This window comes from Nelumbo lutea, chromosome 3 (assembly GCF_056320005.1).
Source record: "Nelumbo lutea isolate HS-2025 chromosome 3, American lotus-T2T, whole genome shotgun sequence".
Lineage (NCBI taxonomy): Eukaryota > Viridiplantae > Streptophyta > Magnoliopsida > Proteales > Nelumbonaceae > Nelumbo > Nelumbo lutea.
In genome coordinates this window covers 93,546,912-93,561,460 of record NC_142686.1, presented here as the reverse complement: position 1 = coordinate 93,561,460, position 14,549 = coordinate 93,546,912, and the positions used below count along the sequence as shown (strand labels likewise).

Sequence of the window (14,549 nt, the reverse complement as noted above, 5' to 3'; positions counted from 1 at the left end):
TCTAAGTTCTTATTGGTAAGCAAAAGTTTTCTTTTACGTTAGTATTAACAGAAAGTCAACTGCTAGAGGGTTGAGCTCCAGCCTTTGCTGTTTCATATCTATTAACGGTTCAAACCAGTAGCCAACTAGTTGGCAGGTAAATGTATGTATACAAGGTGGTTCTGAACTTATGATTCAGAGTGGGATTGATTCTCAAAGAAAATCAGTTAGAACTTCAAAACGCAAATCATCAATCAAGAGCTAAGGAGATGAGGGGATTCGAATGATCAGGACGGAAGCGATTTTGTATGGTAACTCGCTATTTATGTGTCAATCAAACAAGAAAATGGTGGTAGACTGTACAATGATGCCTCAGAAATTGTTTTATACTTAAACCGCCTCGCTTTAAGGATGTTTTTATAGCAAAAACTAAAAGGCTTGGCCTCTCAAACTGTTTTTAGTAGGGGGAAAAAGGCAGTTGCTTCTACCATATGGAGGAGTAAGTTTCATCCTTTTCCAAGAAGTGGGGGTGGTTTAGTTGATGGTTGTCATGGAAAAGAAATAAACTCGTTTATATTTTGGTATTAGTAGTACCCGTGGAAAAGAATGATTCTCAAGTAGCTCATTTACTTGCACAAGTAATACCCTCCCCAGACTTAATCACTTATCCATCCGTGTGGAAAATTGTTAATATGTGATGGGACTATTATTCTTTTAATAATGTTACTTTCTTTGAATAAAACGGTCATTGTACAACTTCTACCTGGATAATAAGAGAATGGTAAGTGCACTTATTAGGGTGCTCGGATACATTTGTTTGCCCAGGTAAATAATTTATCGAGGCATGAATGAGTCGTAAAGACATATCATGACTCATAACCATGTTATGATCATGATGAGAGCTTGACAAAAGCTTCATTGCCAACTTGGTGCAACCCCCTTTATCCGGTCTTGGGACCAGCAATGCAAGACAAGCTCACACTAGTGGAGCCCAAAAGAAATTGAATCGGCATTAAAGGCATATCAGGATCCATGACCATGATCATCAGAGTTAGGCAAAAGTTTTAGTGTCAGTAGCCAATTTTATAAATCCCTCCATCCAAGCTTGGGACAGGCGAGGTAAGACAAGCTAACACTGGCTGAAGCAAAAAGAATTGGATCCTTGAGAAAATTATAAATCGAGTGACATGAGTGATATTTTTCTGTTTCTAAAAAAAAAAAATAAAGAGGGCAAATTATAGGTAAAGTCTCAACAATTCGGTAGTGGGGCGGTTAGTTATTTTATTCATGCTGAGATTCGGCTTTCGACTGTTAATTAAGCATATATTATTAAATAGTCAAATTAACAGAAATCTTTTCAATTATAAAATATTAAAATATTAGCATCTATTATATTAGTCTCATGAGCATTTATGTGCTTGTATGTAATTTAATCTTATAAGCCATAAGTTACAAATATATTGTAATTTTTCCATGTGGGATTCAAGTAAAGCTAGGAGATGACAAGTTGGTTCTAAGAGTGGAGGGGAACAAAATTTGAATTTTTGGCAAAAATCAAATGGCTTATGTGAACATGAGATATGTGTGGGTGTATGCAAATAAAAGCAAGAAATGACAAAATTATCCTTTCTAAACTTTTAAATCACACCCCTAAAACTACAACAATCCTCCACATGATTAACAAGTTTAATGCAATAAGTGATACCGAGTTGAGATGCTAAAATATAAGTGCAATGATGTAGATGTCTTTTGGACTATGAACCTATATTTATGATATGCAAATCAAGGCCTACAAAAGCCTAGTGGACTATGCCTATGAACCAGTCTCCTTCACTATAGACGATAATTTGATACCCACACAATTGTCTTATAATTACTGCATGTTCAACGGGGTGGCACTAATTTGGCCTTGCGTCATCTTGGTTTCATGAGCTTACTAGAAAACCGGCCTAAGTTTCCATAGGAGGCAGCCTCACATATAAGCTCACGTATGTGAATCCAAAAATATATAATACAAGTGTGAACTACTTTATCACACAAAGTTAATAATCATGAAAATAACAGTGACTTGTTAAGAGTATGCAACTCAACCTAAAAGCAATGAATACTTTAAAATGAAATAGGGACAAATAAGTAAAATTTATAGTACTCGACAGGTCACTTAGTGACTTTGCTCTTCACATATGAACCTAACTCATGGGATCTCCACTTGCATAGGTTGGGTTTTGATCAATAATGACCTTTAAAATAGGCCTAAGTTCCATACTTCTAGAAGATTCAAACACAAGCTTCCTAGGAAAAGCTTTGGTTAGAGGATTTGTCAAGTTCTTTTCTAACCTTACAAAATCAAGGGATATTATCTCATTAGAAATTAATATTTTCACTACATTATGTCTCGATCTGATATGTCTATTTTTACCATTATAGGTTTATTTTTTGCTTGAGCAATAGTAGCATGAAAATCACAATGTAATGAAATAGGGGGAATTGGTTTTTCACATAAAGAAATATCAATGAAGAGATTTCTCAACCATTCAGCTTCAATCCCAACCTTTTCCAAGGCTATAAATTCATATTCCATGGCGGACTTAGTTGTGCATGTTTGTTTAGAAGAATTCCATGACACAATACCACCACCAGGTGTTAAAATATAATCACTGATAAAGTTGGATTCTAAATCAGAAATCCAATATGCATTGTTGTATCCTTCTAACACTAAAGGATAACCACAATAAAATAAACCGTAACCCATAGTTCCTTTAATATATTTCAATAATCTAACAATGGCATACTAGTGATCAATACTAGGACAATGAGCATATCTACTTAGTCTACCAACAGCATATGCAATATCAGGATGAATACAATTTTAAAATACATCAAACGTCCAATAATTCTAGAGTATTCTAATTGAGATATAGCATTTCCTTTGTTCTTAACTAGGTGAATACTAGGATCATAAGGGACTTTAACTGGTTTACTATCAAACTGTCCAAATCTTGTAAGAATTTTCTCAACATAATGCGGTTAAGGTAATAAAATACCTATATTGGCTTTGTAAATTTTCATTCCTAAAATAACATCAGCTTCAGCTTCACCTAAATCTTTCATATTAAATTTGGACATTAAGAAATTTTTAGTTTCTTACACAACAGACAAGTCAATTCCCATGATTAACAAATCATCAACATATAAGCATATTATTACCCCAGAATTGTCGTTAAATTTACTCTATACACAAGTGTCACTATCATTAATTACAAAATCATTAGAGGTTATTACATTATCAAATTTTTCATGCCATTGCTTTGGTTCTTATTTTAAGCCATAGAAGAGTTTTACTAATTTACATACCTTATGTTCTTATCTTAGGGCCTGAAAACCTTCAAGTTGGTTCATATAGATTTCTTCCTCAAGATCACTATTTAAAAATGTGGTTTTTACATTCATTTACTGTATAATCAAGTTATGTATAGAAGCTATGACTAAGAGTGTTGTAATAGAGGAGATTTCTGTTACTAGAGAAAATGTATCAAAGTAGTCTTCACCTTCCTTATAGGTTTTAGGATCTTCATCAACCAAGTATGAGAACATAAGATCACCCAAGTTAGTTTCTTTTCTTGCTCTTTTGCTTCTTCTAAGATCAAGAATTAACTCAGAATTATTATCAAGCACTTGGATGTTAAGATTTTCAGTTATTCTGTTAATTATATTGTATGTATTAGTTTTATCCCATTTATGGGGAAAGATGGCTTCAAAAAATTATGTATCTTGAGACTTTAAGACATTATTAGGCTCTACAATATTGCCTTTAGACTTTTTGCACTAGAAACCTATAGGTTGCACTATTTTGTACATATCCAATAAAAGTACAATTCATAGTTCTTGGTCCAATTTTCCTCTTTTTAAGTTCAAGGATTCCAACTTTTGCTAGGCACCCCCACATTTTCAGGAATTTCAAATTTGGTTTATAACACTTCCAAAGTTTAAAGGGTGTTTTTCTTGTTTTCTTATGTGCAATTTTGTTTTGAAGATAGCATGCAATTATTATGGTTTCCCCTCACATATTTTGAGGCAAACCAAAACTTATTAGTAGGCAATTCATCATTTCTTTTAAAGTCCTATTTTTTCTTTCTGCAACTCTATTTGATTCAGGAGAATAGGGAGCAGTGGTTTCATGTATTATTTTTGTATTTTTACAAAATTTCTTGAAGTATAAAGAATCATATCCTCCTCCTAGTCAATTCTAAGTTTTTTAATTTTTTTGCCCAACTACAATCAACATCGTTTTTATACTTATAGAACATTTCTTATGTTTCATCTTTACTTCTAAGAAGATATATTTTGGTAAATATAGAAAAGTCATCAACAAAGATTATGTGATATGATTTTCCTCCTCTAAATAGTGATTTTCATATCTCCTAAGTCACTATGTATCAATCCAAGTAACTCATTTTCTTTTTGTACTAGTTTGTGACTTTTCTTAGTAAATTTTGATTCTACGCATATTTGACATTTGTCAATGTTGTGAAAAATCAGAAATTAATCATATTTGTTTCATTTTCTTTAAGTATGGAATACTAACATATCCTAATCTATCATGCCAAATGTCAATAGAGTCAACAATATCAACAGAAGTTAAATCATTTTCATTTATGATTTCAAGTACATTCAAAACAAACAAACCATTACTACAATAACCTTTCCTGACAAAAGCCCCATTTATGTTGTGTATAAATTTATTAAACTTAAAGGATAGTTTTATCCCTATTTTATTGAGTTAGGAGCCTGAAATTAGGTTTCTATGAGTGTTGGGAACATGAAAGATATTAGAAAGAGATAGAATTTTCCAGAAAGTCAGTTTTAAGAGAACATTTCCTTTGCGAATAACAAGAGCGGGCCTAGAATCACCCAAGAATACTTGCTTATCTTCCCGAATGGGAGTATAGGATTGGGAACAACTTCTGTTGCTATAAATGTGTCTTGTAGCTCCTATATCCAAGATCTATTCCATAGAATTTGCTACGATATTAACCTTAGAAACAACAACTACAACAATGACATCTGATTCAATCAACTTAACTAAATTTTGTTATTATTAACATTGTCTGAGTTCTTCTTATTGAGTTTGCTATGCAGTGCCCAATGTCCTTGCTTTTTGCATCTATGACAAGCACCTTTCTTCTTGAAATTGAGGTTGAAGCTTTTCTTAAATTTCTTGCCTTGGTGGTATTGTCCTCCATTTTTTTCCTTTGGTTCTTTCATGTTTTTTTCATGTTTTATCTTATAGCAGCCTTCAAGGCCATTTCACTAAGTGCATCAGCTCATTCCTTATCCTTGTTCTTTTCTTCAATTCTGATGTGAACCACCAATTCTTGCAATGTCATTTCCTTTTGCTTCTGTTTCAAGTTATTTTTGTAGTACTTCCAAGATGTAGGGAGCTTCTCAATGAGAGTCCCAATGATAAATTGCATTTATAATCATATGGTAGTCATGAATCTGTGATGAGACAAACTTCTCCTCTATCATGGCAAAGGATAGGAAAATGCTAATGACATAATTTTTTGTCCCCAACATCCTTAATGATATGTTTAATTTTAAGAGCATTCTAAATTTCAATAGCAATGGGGTATAGTTGGTAAACGTTACACAGTTGGTTGGTCATAGCATTTAGTAGTGCATGCCGACAAATTTTATCAATGAGGGTCCAGGTTTGAGTTAATGTGGGATTCAAGCAAAGCTAAGAAATGAAAAGTGGGCTCAAAGAGTGAAAGGAATCAAAATTTGAACTTTGGCAAAAAATCAAATGACTTATGTGAGTATGAGATATGTGTGAGTGTGTGCAAATAAAAGCAAAAAAAAAAGACAAAACTATCCTTCCTAAACTTTTGAATTACACACCTAAATCTACAACACATCAAAGGCATATCAGGATCCATGACCATGATCATCAGAGTTAGGCAAAAGTTTTAATGACAATTGCCAGCTTGATAAATCCCTCTTTCATCCAGGCTTGGGGCAAGCGAGATAAGACAAGCTAACACTAACTGAGCCAAAAGGAGTTGGATCCTTGAGAAAGTTACAGGTCGAGTGACATGAGTGATATTTTAGTGTTTCTATAAAAAATTAAAAGAGGGCAGTTACAGGCATCTCTGAAGTCTCAACAATTTGGCAGTGGGGCAGCTAGTTGTAATTTTATTCATCTTGACAGAGATCCGGCTTTGGGCTGTTAATTAAGCATATATAATTAAATAGTTAAAATTAACAGGAATCTTTGCAATTATAAAATATTAAAATATTAGCATCTATTATATTAGTCTGGGCAATTATGTGCTTCTATGTAATTTAATCTTATAAGCCATAAGCTACAAATATATTTGCTCCAGATTCAATGCTCTGGACTGTTGCAACATCGACTCCAGCCTGTTTACCGGTCCAGACAATCTGAACTGTAAAATATGATGACAACCCACAACCTCAAATGATTGAGCTTGTGGATATGCCATCACTGAAAGAGCTGGCAGATTCCTTTTCACTCAAAACTCTCTTTAAAAGCATTCAGACTCTACTTTCCTTCTCAGAACTCAAAGCCAATTCTAAAGATAAGTTGTCCCATTCACCATTTTTAGTTTCTCCGTCCTCTTTCATATCTAGAGAACTTGTAATGGAGGGTCGCAGGTTGTCCTTGGTTATCACCATCTACATTATGGTCCTGATGGTTTCCTACACTTCCAAAGCCGCTGCTGCAGTCGAAGATGTTGGAGAGATTGCCCCATCTCCAGCCATGGAGAACGCTGGAGTTGTTCTCTGTGCACCTGCCATTCTTGCAGCCATGGCTTCTCTGGCTGCATGGCTCTTTTGAATTTTATATTTTCATATTCTTGATTTCCCGTGATTGTTTGGTTGGGGTTCATTCTTTTCTGTAAATGGACATGTCATGAAATTCATGCTTTTGTGAAGAAATGGTTTGACTATTCATTCGAATGCGTTACTCTGTGTATCTGAAGTCTGGACATTCCAAATTCTACACCCACACACACATCTAACACTAAATGGTCTGCATTCCATTCATCAATATAATTAAACAGAACTTCAATCGTACAACATAACGAGCATGTTGAGGAGATAGACATCCCCTCTGTGCCTTCCTTCAGAGTTTCAGCATCTTCTCCTACTTTGATCAAGTTGATGCATAGTATACAATCATCAAGCAAGTTTCTTCTGCTCCACTGAAATGGACTTAGTTACAGTGGTTGGTGTTCTGACGACTATTCGACTAAATACAGTAAATTGATCCTTCCAACTTAAGGACAAACATATTACAGCACCACGTAAGAAGAAAAATACAAGACAGGCCTGTCATTGTTAAAATATCCCAAGAAAAAGCAGCACCCTTGGTTGATCAGTAGTGAGCATCACAATCATAGGCTTGCATGTTGAGACCTGAGAGACCAATTCAGCGTTGCTTTATAGAGCCAAATAGATCTTCATAGGAACGCTTAGGAGCCTCAGGTCGAGATACTATCTCCACAACCTTGTATGAGGATTCAGGATGGAGCAACGCTTCAACAGCAACTTCTGCAACCAGATCTCTGGATATAGAACCTTTATAAAGAGTATCCTGAAAAGAGGACCCAAGAAGAAAGGATGAAGCTAATAGATAAGAAACCCAGTTGCCATACAAAAATATGGAAACATGTTTAAAAAGGGAAATGCTAGCAGCTCTACCTCAGGCTCCATGACTACGTTTCCACTTGGGGGTTCATTTCTCAACCCACCGGGCCTTATAATGGTATAGTCTATACCGAATTTCCTGATGTATTTCTCTGCCTGCAACTTTGCAATCAACACGAGTCCTAATACATTAAGCAAGATATAAGCTGAATTCAATATTTGCCCCATTGCAGCTCCATTGACTAAAATAGAACTGATAAGAATGAATCTATTAACACCAGTTTTGTGGCATGCTTCAACAAGATTCACTGTCCCATAATTGTCCACCTGCAATGATAGGAAACATCAGGTCCTAGAAGAAAATGCATTCAACATAACAGGTGAGAATTTGAAGCTTATTTTGGAATTGGTTTCAGGAAGTACATAAACTATTTGAGTAAATTGTGATATGCTTGAATTATCGATCAGCATTGAAAAATACAAGTAATTCAACCAAAATGGTGAATGACTATTGAATTTCTTTCATGAGAGAATAGTACCTAGAGAATGTGTCAACATAAAAATAGATTGCACTAATTAGAGAACTAGTTAGAAGAATGCCTATTTAAGGAAATTATGTATTAATCACCAACCAAGGCCATCAATTAGCATTATATGAATGGATTACATGTATCAGTAAGCAACATCTGGGTCAAAATAACGGAGGTTCCTGTCAGACAAACAATCCTTGCGGATTACTCTGCTACAGATTACGTACTTATGAAAGAATGAGAAATTTTCAAGGAAGATAGGTAGAAATGCTTCTCCCATTTGGAAGTCTATTTCTAATGCTCTCATCCAGATGTATAATAAAGTGGGGGTTCAAACACATCCTAATTCAAACCTGAATGTTTGGAACACCCCCTGGATTTCTGGTCAAACTCCTTTAAGGTTCCAGTTGGTCCCTCAAATCAGAATTTGAAATCATTAGTAATAAGGGACCTAGTTAATCCAAGGGGGAATTGGGATCAGTCTAAAGTGTCTAGTTACTTTTCTGGTGGGGACAAGAAGCTATTTTAGGAATGTACATTCTGTCAAACAGAAATAAGGATCATTTTATCTGGTTAGAAGAAACAAATTGTAAGTTTTCAGTTAAAATTTTTTTGAGGAAAGAATGGTGTTTAACTCATAATGTTTTGGATAATTCTGTGTTGTGTGTTACTAGGTCTGGAAGTTAAGAATACCTCCAAAATTTAAATTGTTTTAGTAGAGAGAGTGCAGAAATTTTCTGGCTTCTAAAGCAGAAATGGCAAGGAGAAGTATGCAAGTAGAAACTACTTGTGTTCTATATTCACAGGAGGAAGAGTCCTTGCTTGACCTTTTCTGTGTTTGTCCTTTTTCGAGGGCAGTTTTATTTGTGAGCCCTTGGTCTCTGCAGATTCCTCAGCACTGTAATAGTGTGCTTCATTTTTTCTTGTACGTTTTAGATTCAGGAATTAATTCTTCTGATTTTTCAGATCTTTTGGCCTGGGTTGCTGTGGTTTTGTATTTTGTGTGAAAAGCCAGGAATGATAAACTCTTTCCAGAACAGGCTAGACCAGTCTAGTGGGTAATTAAGAATGCTTGTAATATAGTGAATAATTTGTCATTGAGCTGCAGAGAAGTTAGTACTAACAGTTCTGAACCTGACTGTTGTTTAAAAATTCTATCTTCTGTTTTTGAAGAGGTTTCTGTTTCAATCCAGTGTGATGGTGGTTTGAGTAAAAATAACCTAGGTTCTTTTGGTTTTGTGGTTTATGACTTAACAAATGCTTTTTGGTTGCAGTGGCAGGTCCAGTTGGTCTTGTAAGTGTAGCTTTAGAAGCAGAGTTTTTCTGCTGATCTTCAATCACTACTTTTTGCTAGGGATCAAGGTTGGAGTAACATATATCGTTTCTCCGATGCAAAGCTGCATGGCCTTGTGGATCAGATATATTCAGTTGTGAAATTTTTTGCTAATGTAAATTTCTTTTTACCAATATATGAATCTAATTAATTAAATTAATAATAAAACAAGTAAATACAAAGAGGAAATAAGGGAGAGATAAGCTTTCTTAGCTCTGCCTTGAAAAAAGTACATGTTTACAACATAGCCCAAAACAATTGATTTCTTCCCACCCCCTATTTAGCCAATGTATCAGCAAAAGAATTAGCATCTCTTTTCACCCATTGTAGATTAACCTCCATTCCTTGTGACAGCCATGTAAACCTACTTTTTTTCATTAATGTAGTTCCCCCAACCAGCAACTTCTTCCTTTTTCATCCAAATTATAACTAGCTTTGAATCCCCTTCAATTATCAATTTACAGATGTGCAGCTCCTTAGCTTTTTGAACACCTTCCTAGACGGTCATCATTTCAACCCTCAAAGAATCACCCACACTAATTGGACCCGTAAAAAGAGAATAGATTCTTTCTTCATTATTTCTAAAGACTCCTCCAATGCCTGAAAGACCTAAATTTCCTTCAATATTTCGATCAAAGTTCAGTTTTATGAACGCCTGAAGGTGGGGACCAACTTGGCCTGATGACAGCCTTGAGGGGAGCTGGATCAGCTACTTCCTTCTATTTCTCATGAAGTCATCAGCACGGACATCCTCCTCAAAGAGTTCCAAGGGCTTAACCCAATGGAACACTCTAATAGTAATGATTTCAATTAGGGCACCTCTACTCTCCTTTCCTAATGTAAATTTTAGTTATGTTCCCAGAACTTTTACTATTGCTGCTCATTGACTAGCTCAGAAAGGTAAAGGTTTTGCAAGGGGAGTGTCCCCATCCTTGGTTATCTTCTGATGTAAATAGTTTGTTTGCTTAGTTCTAATGAATTGTTTTGCTTATCAAAAAAAAAAAAAACAGCAACACAAGAAAGTAGGTCATATCAATGTGGACAGTGGACCTAAATTTCTGGTACAGATTTTGTGCTTTGAGCTTCCTGTTCTGCTTTTCTTTTTGTTTTTAATTTTTCCTTTTGGGTCGGGGTGTATGAGTCTCTCTGTAGGGACTGTCCCTCTCAGGTAGCTAGTCATATAGTTACTACTGAAGATTTCTCTTTTAGCCTTGCAGGTGCTTGACTGACAAGACTGTGTACAAAGAAAGCCCAGGAACCGAAGGAATGACAGATTTTTCCAGATTGATACATCATTTTAAAGTGTCACCAATAATATGTTTATTCAGAGCATTCTACTACCATCTTTGATCTTTACAACAATTATTTGAAAGGAATGTAATCTCAGAAATGAGTCTCAGCAGTCCATTGGACCACGCAAAGGTGGAGAGGTGGTGATACCAGTCTGAGCTACTCAAGCTTTCTAGGCATAGACAGGAAATAAATTACCAATATGAAAGCAATTATTATATTTTTTTTCTTTAGACAAGTTAATTCCTAATCAATGCATTATCATATGGGGAAAAATGAAGTGTATGAACTAAATGAATGCACATAGTGCAGACAATCAATCCTTCCCTCTCGAAAGAACTATTTAGGATAAAGAGAAATTATAATTGTGTGATTGGCAGTAAAAGTTCTCAGTCATGGGATCCTTTTACAAGTAGTAGTTCTCAGGTTCATAGATAAATTGTTAATATAACAGAGGGACTACCATTTCCTTTTCCATGCAACATGAACAAGGAGAAACATATAGATGGGACACAAAGAAGAGAAAAAACTATTGATTATTTTATCGATCAAACAGAAGCAACATAGCTAAGTAAAACAAGACGTCAACCATTGCTCTGTCATATAATTAACTGACTCACCTTCCATGGGGCCAATAGATCCCATGAAGGTCGAAAACCTGTGGCGCATATTACAGCTTCTGTATCATCGCCTATAGCTTCTGCTAGCTTCGTCGGACCCTCTGTTACATCAGCCCTCACCTGTAAATGAGCAAAACAATAAGAACTCTATCAAAATCACTTCTGAATAAAATGCACTACTTAAAAACTCCAATGAACTGTGATTAGCAAGAGAGAGAGAGAGAGAGAGAATAAAATAATAAAACCCATTTCAATTTAACCTTGAAAATACTAAACCGAGAACCGCAATTAGTAAAGAACTGAAAATAAATGATACCCACAATTTGCAAAGCTGGGTTGTCAGAAAGACTGTTTTTTGCTTTGTCCAAATCGCGTACTCCGGCTTTAACTTCAAAGCCTTTGGCCAGCAGTTGCTCAACAATTCTCTTTCCGGTGCCCCCGGTAGCTCCAGCAACAAAGATTTTCTTTCTCTCAGTTGCATTTGCTGCTTCTTTTTCTCTAATCTCACTTCCTTCCATCTGACAGTAGAATTAGTATAAAATGGGGCAAGAATGTCGGAATGTAGAGAGGGAAGAAGAAAAGAAGGGTTTGGCGAGAAAATTTCTATCGGAAAGAAGATGGAAGTTTGTGTGGAAGAGAGATATGGGCCTATGCCACTTCTGTTATTTTATTTATCTGAAAACGACTGTCAAAACGTCATTTTTAAGATGGACAACTCCTGGAACAATGCCACGAACTAGCTGACTCGGCTCCACGTGTCAACTTCATTTCAGAATTTAAGAGAACCCAAGAAAACAAGAATAATTTGCAGTCCCATGAAATTGCACTACAACCAAGAATAAAATCAGAATCATTTGGAGTCCCATGAATACAAACAAACCAGGCCCTAGAATAAAATGAAACAACAGACGTTACAGATTAGAAGTTTCAATAAATGCCTCCCAATAAGGTTTTACAATTTTTACAAATTAAATATAAATTTATTATGTGTTTGGTTCCGTAAGTTTTATGTGTTTGGATTCGTGGACGTTCATGGATTCGCCCTATTTTATTTATAATTTTTTTATTTTAAATATTTATTTGTATTTTTCTACTTTAAATATTTTTTTATTTTTCATCTTAGAAATGTCTTATACACAAAAACCAAAGCATTTCAATTTTCTACCATTTATTTGATAAATAGTAAAATCAAATAATTGTTTCATATGAAATAAAAGCTTACACCGCACTAATGTAATAATAAATTCCCAGGAAACCAAACACATCATTAGAGAATATATTCGTTTTGGGTCTATATAAAAACAAAAAAAAAAAATCAAGGCAGAACTTTAATATATGATGCTATCAAAGCTGAGGTGGAATAAACCTATTAGCTAGCAGAGTTTGGCAGCCACAAGTGTGTAGAAAACCTCACCTTGGGTGTCAGGCCCTTGTAGTGTTTGACATCGATGTTATTTTCTCATAAAATGGCTCTATATAAGCATTACATCAGAAAAAGTGGTGTTTCAAAAAATGGTCTTTTGTTTGGTATCGTATTTTCAGAAAAAACGTTGCTCTAGACCATGTCTTGAAAATCATGAAAGTGTGGTTTGAAGAAATGCCAAATTCAATGTTTTTGCCAGCAGTGCAATGATGTGGCATTACTATGGCATCATCTTGAACGTTAGATAATATAGACCAATACTAACAAGGGTTCCATAGCACTGGTAACAAACAAAACCAATATTGCTTTCCTACAAAACAACCTATGTGGCATCACTATTTCCAAACAAAAAATATGTGTTACTACTTATACATACATAGCACTGTTCTGTTGTGTTCCATGCCAAATGCCTACATGGGCTTAGGGAGAGATGTTGTTAGCTTCAAGGTAATACTACTTGAGTCGTTACAGACATGTATTATACATTTCACCAAGAACAAGACAAGTTCAGGATTGTTAGTACGGAACGGGATCTACTCCTCACACACGGGCACCTCACAAGCACATCCACCATGCATTGGGAACATTTCCCGTGAATAATAATTTACAAGTATGGGAGATGTTTCCAATGCATGGTAGGATGTGCGTGTGAGGTCGGTGTGAGGTGACTATGCTTGACTAGTCCAGCCCAGGCCTGATTTGTGACCACCAATGATTGAAATATTAATATTACATGTCTTATATGGAGTATATCATATCGGTATTATTACTAAGCGGCACAATATACACTATGACTAGAGGTATATCTACCAACCGGGTGTATTGGCCCGCATCCCATTGTATGGGATACACACCAATATGGACTAGTACTCAATGATACGCCATATGTACCAATTTAACTTTCTACTAAAAAATGTAAACGGGGTGATTCAAACCCAAATCAATTAGCATGTTGAGCACTTAAACTATTAAACCACTAAACCACTTAGCTTCTTATGATAATAAATGAATTAAAATAAGGGTTTTTTTAGTTCGCGGGGATAGGGGTCTAGAATCATAATCGGAATGGGCCAAACTATTTGGTTGGATGGGATTGGAATCCTATTTCCTCCCCCTCCCTTGGGACCAGTTGATTTAAATTCACACTCTGATTCTTATTTGAACAAACTATGGGAATAGACCACTCTAATTCCGATTCCGATGGTTTTTTATTCCTGACTATGAACCAAATGGACCCAACTTTTATTGATTTTATTATCTAAATGCAATCCAAATAAAGAATGCACATTTAAGTTTAACAACTCCAACTAAAAATTAAAAAGAGTAATATTCAAAAATAGTATTTTATAAAATAATGGAAAAAATAATCTATCAAATCTACATTTATATCAAAAAATTATTTGAATCTCAAGAACTTTATATAAATAAAATATTAATAATAGAATAATTATTTTAGTAATTAAAATTTACAAATTTGCATATGGTATATATCTTAAAATTTTTATATTTTTTAAATTATTAATTAATATTTTAATTTACATTAAATAACATGTTTATTATTTACTAAAATAAAAATATATATTTATAAAATATTCAAGAATATAATACTAAATTGAATCTAACGAACCTACTAATCTACACTTATATCAAAAATTGATTTTTAATTTAAAAAATATATAAAAAAATTATGAATCCACATA

The 14,549-nt window shown here is 34.6% G+C and overlaps 1 protein-coding gene across 2 annotated transcripts; it reads right to left on the bottom strand.

The window, feature by feature from the left end:
* Positions 1–7,022: 7,022 nt before the first annotated feature.
* Positions 7,023–12,332, bottom strand: LOC148866922 (uncharacterized protein At2g34460, chloroplastic-like). Of its 2 annotated transcripts, XM_088979498.1 has the most exons (5): positions 11,747–12,326; positions 11,427–11,546; positions 7,932–7,980; positions 7,708–7,835; positions 7,023–7,600 (listed from the first exon to the last, which is right to left on the bottom strand). In XM_088979498.1, exons 1-5 carry the CDS (start codon positions 11,942–11,944, stop codon positions 7,436–7,438), a joined length of 660 nt encoding a protein of 219 aa, XP_088835624.1. In that variant the 5' UTR covers positions 11,945–12,326; the 3' UTR covers positions 7,023–7,435. The 2 variants fall into 2 exon arrangements, with proteins under 2 accessions (XP_088835624.1, XP_088835623.1); XM_088979497.1 differs by having other exon boundaries at positions 7,708–7,980; positions 11,747–12,332.
* Between the last annotated feature and the right edge of the window lie 2,217 nt (positions 12,333–14,549).

Bases quoted from the DNA above. Each gene is read 5' to 3' on its own strand.
- LOC148866922 (XM_088979497.1), bottom strand. From the start codon at position 11,944: ATGGAAGGAAGTGAGATTAGAGAAAAAGAAGCAGCAAATGCAACTGAG. The intron at 7,981-11,426 runs GTGAGTCAGTTA...CTATCATTGCAG, and splicing joins ATCTATTGGCCCCATGGAAG to GTGGACAATTATGGGACAGT. The intron at 7,601-7,707 runs GTAGAGCTGCTA...TCCTCTTTTCAG, and splicing joins ACGTAGTCATGGAGCCTGAG to GATACTCTTTATAAAGGTTC.